The sequence below is a fragment of the Seriola aureovittata genome, chromosome 16, assembly GCF_021018895.1.
Source record: "Seriola aureovittata isolate HTS-2021-v1 ecotype China chromosome 16, ASM2101889v1, whole genome shotgun sequence".
NCBI lineage: Eukaryota > Metazoa > Chordata > Actinopteri > Carangiformes > Carangidae > Seriola > Seriola aureovittata.
In genome coordinates this window covers 5,812,540-5,822,513 of record NC_079379.1, presented here as the reverse complement: position 1 = coordinate 5,822,513, position 9,974 = coordinate 5,812,540, and the positions used below count along the sequence as shown (strand labels likewise).

The following is a 9,974-nucleotide window of genomic DNA, read 5'->3' as shown; positions in this document are numbered from 1 at the left end:
TCCAGAAGTTTACGTTCTTGAACTTTACACATGATCTCTTGACTCTGTGAACTTTGACCTTTTTTCTGAACTGGCTAACAGCCATCAGTTGCTGGGAGGATTCCCTGTGTTGACAGCAGGGAACGTCTGTTATTTTCTCCCTGTCCGTCTGTTCATCACTGAGCCAGAGATTTACACTCATTTCACAAGGTGATGTTATGTTTGGCAGTGGAAAAAATTATGTCAACGTATTGATATGATGATCTGATTTCACATAAAACAAACATGTAAACCATGGTATTGGTACTGTAATTACATAGAAAAATTCAGCACATACACAATGTGAGCTTTAAAGGGACACTATTAATTTTATTATTGCATTTCCATGAAGTTGGAGAATTCATCATAGAAAGATTAAAATATGGTCTGAATCAAAGCAGCAGACCTTTAGACCTTTAGTTCCTAGTATGAATCACGCTCTGAAAACACTGGATCCTACATTTCCCATCATGCAACTCGATCTTTCATTAGCCCTTTCCTGCTTGGTAAATGCCCACGTCTGTCAAACCCCATCGCCTGCCATTTATGGTTGTCGGAGCCGGGAATGATGTCACAGGCCAGAAGCTTTTTATTGTCGTTGTTTGCTTGTTGTTATTATTGTTATCAAAACCATTTGACAACATTGCATTAGACAAACAGATAGAAGCTGGACAGGACGGTGTGTACGACTGATTCAATGAGAGACAAATACGACAGAAGTGCTAGTAAACAGTTTATTAATACAGCTCTCACTTCTATTGATGTGCAGAGCAGCCATCTTGGATTTTTGAGCTCGAGGTCGGTGAGGTTCTTCTGACTTTCTGAGTTGGAAATCCGACTGCAGGGGATATTCCAATAGCAATTTTCCAACAGGAAACTTGGAAATTCAGACTTCCCTGTTCAAACAGACCACACCGATGATGCGTAATCTTTGAAATTCCAGGTGAGATGATCAGGTTTATTTTCTCTCTTCCAGGGCCACAGTAAACATTATACAGCTGTCTTCACAGGCTGAGTACTTCTCTGATGACTTGAACGTACACACTGATGTTTTAGAAATTTGGAAGAATGTCCCTTTAAACTTGAAAAGTTGCTGCCACCACCTGGTAAAACTGCATGTTCTCATCACAGGTTGAAGTTGAAGCTGAACTGAGGTGCTTCAGTGATGCAGAACCTGAATGTGAAGCAGCAGCTCTCGGCTCCATTTCACCTGCTGTAACCCTCCGTCCTCCAGCTTCATGTTCTTGAACCTTACTCCTCTTGGACCACATGACCTTCAGACTCTGTGACCTTTGACCTGTCTTTTTTTTTTTTTTTACAATCCCTGGGAGGATTCCCTGCACCGACAGAACGTTTGTCAGTAATTCGTCATTTATTTATATTTCATTTGTCACATGAGAAATGCAGCTTTAAGTAGTTTCACAGTCAAACTGAAATTCAAACAATCACAGTTAAAGACATAAAAGAGAGAAAGCGAACATCATACAAAAGAGGAATATATTAAAACTGAAATGAAAGTATTTTAATCTTGATAAGAATCTAACAGGCTTCTTCTCTGCCTCTAGTTCTCTAGTGTACTTCAAGGAAAGTGAGAGTAATTCTAAAAAAGGATATTCGGCTTCTTCATAAAATCCTCATTTTAAAACAATAAAGATGCAACAGGATCCCCCTGCAGAGAGCAAAACGCTGCCTGCTGGGAGATATTTCATCACCACTGAAACACACATGGCACCAACCAATGAGAAAAAAAAAAAACACACACACACACACACACACACACGGGCACATGGTAAAAACAGATACAGTACAAAGGTATAAAAAAATAAAGGAGTAAGAGAAAACAAAACACTTCAGTTACAGTCTGTTTCCCCCGCTAAGCTGCTGATCCAACTCGCACTTCTTCACACTCCTCACTTCCTTTCTGGGAATTAGACGTCGCGGGGAGTGGATGGAAAAGTAAACACGGCCAAGGCACGTGTGTGTGTATGTGTGTGCAAGTGTGTGTGTGCGCATGTGTGTGTGTGTGTGTGTAAATGCTTCAGGTAATGTGTTTGTGTGTGGAGGAGGCCGAGAGTTGGCATGTGGGGTTAAAAGTCCAAACCACTGCACTGAAGGAAACACCAGCTGTTGGAGCGATGTCAACAACATGATCCTGTCAAGGGTCACGACAGCACGACGCAGGTGTATCGCAAGACACGTTAGAATAAGCACTTTCTTATAAATATAAATATCTATCAATATCTTTCCTCTGTCTGTCATCATTTAGTGTGAAGAGGTTCAAAGAAGTTCAAAATAAAGCTTGTTTGGAATAAATAATGTCTCTTTAAGAAATTGAAACATCATTAACAGAGATGATATCACTGATCGTCCTGACAGGTGGGATGAGGAAGCTGCAACCATGTGACATACCTGTTAATTAAGCCAACACCACCCTCATACACACATCTCTTCAAGAGACTAGTTCGAAGAGGTAAAATGAACAAATAAGAGCACCTTGTGATGAGGAAGTGAGAACTCTGGGGGGCACTCATCGTCTGATGTCACAGCATTTTGAGGGACACTTCTGCATCACATCACCAGGAACAGCAGAGCGCAAAGTGGTAATACTGCTCGTCACATGATGCCATTTTTTATATTATGCATCAATTTAAAAAAAAGAAAAAGATTTAAATGGATGCAAAAACAGCTCTTTGACTTATTTTGTCATCTGTCATTAGAGAAAGATGAATAATGCTGATGTGTTGAGGTGTATAAAGCTGAAAAGCTTCTTAATGCAGCTTCTTTATTCGCCCAGTGTTTAGCTTAGCATCGGCTCCAACATTTAGCTTGCTCCTTGGTTCAGGCATTGCTCTGCTCCCAAACTACCACGATGTGTTTGAGGCCCAAAAGGCCACACTGTGTTGATAATGCAGCCCAAGGCTGCTTCATGAAATCAATTTGTCTGCCTCTTAGTTAAGGAGCTATTTCATGTGCACAAACAATGCTATCATCTGTTGCCTGGTATTGACAGATTCCATTTCTGTCCATTTCGGAGAGTCGTCTCCAACTCTAAAGATTCAAGTGTTGACCTTCAAGTTATATCTTCAGTCAACCAACCTGAAAACAAGAGCCCTCCATCAGTTCAACAAATCTTTACAAACAGAAAGTTCCCCCATATGGTTCCTACCAAGGTTCTCTCCTGTCTCATCACTGTGTTTTCTCAGTCTTTTGTAGAAAACCTCAGAGAGGACACACGTAACTGTAGTAACTTTTTCATTAAAGCAAGAACACCATGCACAGTGTTCTCAGCTTCTGTACTGTACTGTCCATTCATCAGTGTTCATCTCATTCTTCAGTGGTCGGTCTCCTCCATCACCTCCATCACCACGGTTCTGGGTCCTGTTAGGATCAGGTGGCTGACGGTCCGGTAGTCCAGGTCGAGAACGTTGAGGCCGTTGACGGACACCACGAACTGACAAACCTGTAATAGAGGAAGAGCGCAATAAGATAAGTGAGGGGACCTTTCTCCCCACAAAACAACTCTGCAATGCTACTAAACTAAACTGTGGTCAACAGATTATGACAAATGCAGACTTTTCAAAACTGGAAAAACAATTACAAATCTTTGTATTTCTTGGGGGAGTAAGAAACCCAGAAACCTTCCACGGGCAGTTTTTACTACATCAACCTGAACAAGCATATCGTTATTAAAATTTTAGATCATAGCATGGTAATATTACATACAAAGAAGCTTTGGAAAGTGGTTTTAAATACTTTAGGAGAGAAATAGAGCTTCTGTTTTGAGAAAACAAAAGAGAAACCAGTGATGGATTAAGTGCTTTAACCTGCAGTTCCACCAGTGCCCACTAGATGTCAGCAATTGACATCAAATCCAAACTTGTTTTTTATCTCTAAAGAATTTGGGAGTATCTTTAGTCATTACATTTCCCGTGAGGCCTACCTTCATCCCTGCAGCAGCAGCTGGGCCGCAGGGCTCCACAGCCTGGATGTGACACGGCCTATTCCCCCTCACCACAAACCCCCAACCCACAGCATCGCCCACAATCTGCAGACACACAGAGCTCCGTCAGTCAGAAGAGAGTGTGTTAGGAAAAAAGTACAGAAAAATACTTCTGTGATGGAGTTTCCCCTCATATATCAGTCCCTCCTAAAACCAGTGATTCTAACAGAGCAATCATTTATAATATACGTAAATAAATGTGTTAAACCAACTTTGTATGACTCTAAAAATTCATCTTCATCACTGAGGCAGTAAGTCTCTTTTTCTTCTTCTATCCCGAGAAGCATTTACACATAATCTCTCATCTCTTCTCACCTTAATGACATGTTTGACATTTAAAAAAAAAGTATTTCCACTGTGTTAACTGTTAAATCGTTGACGTACTGTGAAAGTTTTCTTGATGTAGGGTCCTCCTGGTTTTTGCAGCTCCTCAGTGCTCACCGGTCTCTTCAGAACTGAACACGACACAAACGTTAAAATGTCAAAATGTGTTTTTCCGACAACAGCAAGAGACAAAGCAAGACGGAAATGGAATCAACACATAAATACGAGTTAGACGTTCATGCCAACAGCTCGTGTTGCATGTGAGACATCTGTTTGCACCTTGTACTGTTCCAAATGAGACAGTCACCGATGCAGACGTCGGTCATAGACTGGCTCTACGACTGTCAGCGCTCCTCCTCACTCAGACTATAACCTGAGTCCTTCATGCACCTGATTTGAGCAAACACTGATCTTTGCAGGTGGTTATTTGACTCTGTATGTGACTTTCAAACTAATAAAACATGGCAGCCGTACTGGAAATACCTCACCATCTCTGGAACTGTTCACTGTCCAACAAAAAATGACTTACCTAAAGCACCTTTAAGATGTATACATGTTGGAGGACACTGTACGGGTGTTTTTCTTTTACCTGATTTGGGGTTGGAGAGCATTGGGGAGGAGGAGGAAGAGGAGGAGGAGTTGTTGGCGAGGCCGACCTCTCGCCTGCTGTATCTGCTTCCATCACTGCTGCTCCTCAGCCGGGCTCTTGCGTGACCTTCACATCCTCCCCCTGCGACCGCCTTCACCTCCTTAGAGGGAGTGACTGATGGTCAGAAAGAGAATATCATCATGACCCAGTTTCTGTGTTTAACTTCCTCAATATCAACTTCCAACAATTCTGTTTCCGTTCAAACATGCCTTGATAACGGGTGATGCTTCCTTAAATAGCAGAGATAAGATAAACGGGTCACAGTGTTGGCTGGAGGTGCCCGCCCTGCACTCATACGACACCAGACGGGCGGACGAGTGGCCAAACGCCTCTGTGATCACCTGTCCCTTTGATCGCTGTGAAAATGAACTCTTTTCTCCATTTTCGATGCGCTACATTGTACGGCTTATTTCATTTTTCTCATATTTGTGCATATTTGTGTTGGTTTGTTGTCTCTGTTGTTGTTTGCTCTAAGGATTCTGGCCACTGACTCTCAGCAAGTCTGTGCAAATTAAACAAAAAAAAAAAAAAACCCCTTTGTGCCCGAACAAACCTGGAACAGACCTGGTTTCATCTCCACAGTGTCAACACAGACATGAACGATGATAAGATGATTAAATTTGATTTCAACATAGGTAAATGTTAACACCACAGCTGCTCCCGGACAATGAGAACCAGCTTGGTTCATTAAGTGTTGACAAGGAAAAGCAACAACCCCTCAAAACCAAACTCCCAGAGAGCGAGCACAGAGCGTAACCTGCAGTCGCACGGCACAATGTGCTCAGACAAACTGGAGGTGAAATTGGAATATGTAGATTGATCTGTCAAATGAATTAAAATTTAAACCTTCATCTTGCACTGAAGTTGTTCACTGATTTACCTGATACCAGAGGTCCACATCCTCTGAGTGCACATCGGCTACAACAACACCTTTCACTGCTCCACTCTTATTGAACATATCTGCAAAAACACCATCAGAAGAAACCTGCCAAACTACTCACAGTCAGTTTTCTTCCATTTTATTTAATGCTAGAATCTCTGCTTGCGGAACGTTAGGTGATATCATGCTGTCACCTGTCTTGTGTATCTTGTATCGTGTAACTTCAGTGTCCCCAGTTCAAATCTGGATAGGGACCTTTTTTTATTTTTTTGCATCTTATCTCTTCCAACAAATTTCTCATCAACTCCATACTTAGTACAGACAAAAACAATCATCTCAAGTTGAATGAAGTTGCAGTTAAGCTCAGGCTTCTAACATGAATTGGGATGCAGACCTGGACCTGCATCACAGCCTGAGGCTTTGAGCAGGGTGTGGGATTCTTCAGTGATTATGAACAGATGATAATTCTAAAGCTGTGTCACGTAGCATTTTTAAACTTATGTTATCCTCGTTATGTGAACCCTGTCGCTCTCAAACAGGAGTTTTTTCGTGATACAGAAATACAAACGATTCCTTCATAAAGGGTAAAACCCAGAGCAACCCAGTCTCCCTCGTCTTCTGGTCTCATATATTTACTTGGTAAAGACTGACTGATTTCAAAATACTGTGTGTAGCACTGTTTATATTTTTCGGTTGACATGGTGCTCGTTGAATCTTCAACTAAACCCACATGTTTTTAATAGGCTGGTTTTATGATGGGATGACACAGTGACCTCATACACCAAGATAGTAAAATGATGATAAAACTAATTTCATGGCCTTTGTCTCATCATAACACCAAGAGTTCCTGTTAAAGATAATCCTTCTCTCACTACTTCCTCTTCAATCCGTGGATACAAGATACAGTTATTAGATGCACAACATAACCAAAAATGAGTTTTAATAATGTTTCTGATTTAGAGTGAATGAAGTTGAATTACATTAATGGCGACATACTTTCTCACTGCAAACAGCTCTGAATATTAATGTCAGCTAATATATAAAGCTCATTCATCCATATTCACACTCTTATACTGCCTCAGTCATCATCATCATCATCATCATCATCATCATCATCATCATCATCATCATCATCATCACTTTGTAACTTTTCAAAATGGAGTTACAACATAAATAAATAACACTAATAAATAACACTAAAGTATTTGATATTTGAAAGGCTAATTTTATAAAATATATCCATAAAAAGTGATTTTAAAGAAGACCAGTGTTGTAGAATAAGACTTTAAATTGTGACTGAACTATTAATGTATATTACACTTAACTATTTATTTACATATTTATCATCTCTATCTCCTAAAGGAGTTTTTTAAATCGAAAACAACTGGACTAGGTTATTTGTCTGGGAAGACGTTTCACCTCTCATCCATCGCATCTGACCAGTCCTAGCCTGGTCAGATGCGTACACGAACTGATGAAGCCTCTTGGATGAGAGGTGAAACGTCTTCCCAGACAAATAACCTAGTCCAGTTGTTTTCGATTTAAAAAACTCCTTTAGGATACTATGACCTGGACAAATGAGAATATACACAGGCTCATCATCTCTATCTATTATTAGCACTATTTTTGTGTTCCTCTGCACTACGTCGCTGTGGGAATTACGTCGCTGTCTCGTTGTTCTTAACGATGACGATTGTGATGCCTGCCTTCACTTGACCCTATGGTCTGTTAACATAGTGAAAACATAAGAAAGATGGCAACACTTTGTTTGTGTAGTCCACCTACAGAGTGTTAGTCACATTTCAACAGGTTACAGTCGAGATTCAGCTGCTTCACCAACCCTAACCATTCAATGGTTCACTAAGTGTCGGTTGAATATTTGCGAATACATCGTTGAACATTAGTCGAGCGTTAAAATGCTCAACGAAGGATCAGTGAGAAGTTGGAAACAACTTTTGCTGTGACCAGTGAAATAAAGAGCGACTCTCTCTTTATTAAGCGGTCAGCCGGTGTGAAAGCACGCTGCAGGCAGCGGTGGTTTGTTCTCCTCACACACGCTGACATCAGATACTGCAGCAATTTATTTTTCCTCACAACAAAGTGACGCAGCGAGGAAGCAAAATAAATTTAACACCTCAAAGCAACTAATAAGCTGTTATAAGAGCTGGAAAACTAAATCTACCACGTTACTCTCAAAGACTCTTTTTCTGACTGAGCAGCTTTTGTGGATAAATTCAAATAATTATTTAAAAGATTTAGTTAAAGGCACCAAAGACTCTGACCCTTGTTCACGACCTTATTCGCGTCTGGCGATGCTGATGATGATGTGGGAATGAAATCATGTTTTCATTTGTTGTGTGAACTGAAGCAGCTCTTACCTGCTGTACGAGGTCCCATCTCTCCTCAGTCCTTTATCCAAACGCTTTGAGAGGAGAGTTTCTGAGGGTGAACGCAGAGAAGGGAAGACGTTTACCTGCTCATATACACAGGCAGAAAGACCAGTAGACAGTCAGTCAGTCAGTCAGTCAGTCAGACCATCAGTCTTTAACAGGCCCTTACGACAGCTACATGAGGTTTCTTAATCAGCTGCTCAGTTAAATCTGTGAGTGTGTGTGTTTACAGATCTGAAAGCAAGGGTAGTCATCCAGCAAAGAAAAAAAAAAGTGTGTGTGTGTGTGTGTGTGTTTGTGTGTGTGTGTGTGTGTGTGTGTGTGTGTGTGAGCTAAATATTAAACCACTGAACAAACAAACGGACCCTCTGCAGGAGGGAGGAGGAGACACATGTTCAGTGGAATTTTCCCTGCCTCTGAAATAATAAAGTTATATCAAAAATATGAATTACTTCTCAAAATATAATTAAAAAATGTTACCGAGCCATTGTGTAAAACAAATATCTAAAATATCCTTTATTTAGATGTGAAATAAGCAAACAAACACGCAGCCTCCGCTTCCCTTATAGAGCCTGAAGATGCTGCATGTGAAGAGAGAGACTTAATGTTTAATGTGACCTGAAGCTTAAAAGCACTGAGTCCACAGAAAAACCTTCGCCGTGCAGAAGCGAACAAACACCTCATGAAACTACAAAAAAGCTTAACAAAACAGAGAGCGTCTGAGATACACTGCATTATAGCAAAAAAAGATTATTTAAAAAAATGATTTCATCTTTTAATTAGAATTACAATACAGATCAGATGTAGAGCAGGAGGATCCCAAAAGACAGAATGTTTAATAGAAGAATTTCCAAAATAAAAGTAATAAATTCAGGCTACATATAAAGAATAAAAGTAGAAACCGCAGGCACTCTTCCAGGTTGCTGGTTCGATTCCACGCTAACATGAATGAATGATTTCCTCAGCAGCAGCAGCAGCAGCAGCAGCAGCAGCTGTTGAGCAAGACATCCAGCCACGTGTTTGAGGCTGTGTGGTTTGTACTCTCAGCAGCTGAACCAGAACTGACTGTTCCGAAGAAAATAATAAGAAAAATATCTGTGTTTAACCTTTTGCTCCGTCAGTCGCTGCAGGCCGCAGTTTGTTATTCCTGCTGATAAGACCGGTGGATTTCTCCATGAAAGGCTGACATTGTGCAACTTTAGAATATACTTCCATACAAAGAGAGGTTGGCAGATCTGCGGCATAAAAAGCTGAAAAAACCAGGAGGACATGTTAAGTTACTGCTTGTAATTTAAATGAGCTTGAAGCACGGTCGCCCTGCAGATTGCAGGAGGCTTCAGCAGAGACTCAGCACTATCATGTATTCTATGATCAGATATTTCCCCACTGTTACAAAAAGATATTTCCAAATGACAAAAGTTAGTTTGTCGAAAACGAAACCGTATACAGTCGCAGTATGTGTTCAGTATGTGATGGGTTCAGAACTTTTATGGCTTCAAAATATGAACAAAAATATCATCAGGTTTCAGTCTGCAAGGAGTCCGAAAACTTTAATCACAAATGTTTGTTACAGAAAATGGTACAATCAGAAATGTTTAAATATAACTGGCAATGCATTTACTTTAGTGTTGTATCAGACTAAGGCCATGCAAATTCATTTTTATTCAGTGTGTCTAACAGCAAAATATAACAAATTATGGACAAATATATCAA

The 9,974-nt window shown here is 40.5% G+C and overlaps 1 protein-coding gene across 1 annotated transcript; it reads right to left on the bottom strand.

Moving 5' to 3' along the window:
• Window positions 1-738: 738 nt before the first annotated feature.
• On the bottom strand, window positions 739-8,465 carry LOC130183835 (DEP domain-containing mTOR-interacting protein-like). The gene is made up of 5 exons (XM_056399558.1): window positions 8,250-8,465; window positions 4,932-5,105; window positions 4,403-4,473; window positions 3,959-4,063; window positions 739-3,478 (listed from the first exon to the last, which is right to left on the bottom strand). Exons 1-5 carry the CDS (start codon window positions 8,266-8,268, stop codon window positions 3,350-3,352), a joined length of 498 nt encoding a protein of 165 aa, XP_056255533.1. The 5' UTR covers window positions 8,269-8,465; the 3' UTR covers window positions 739-3,349.
• Between the last annotated feature and the right edge of the window lie 1,509 nt (window positions 8,466-9,974).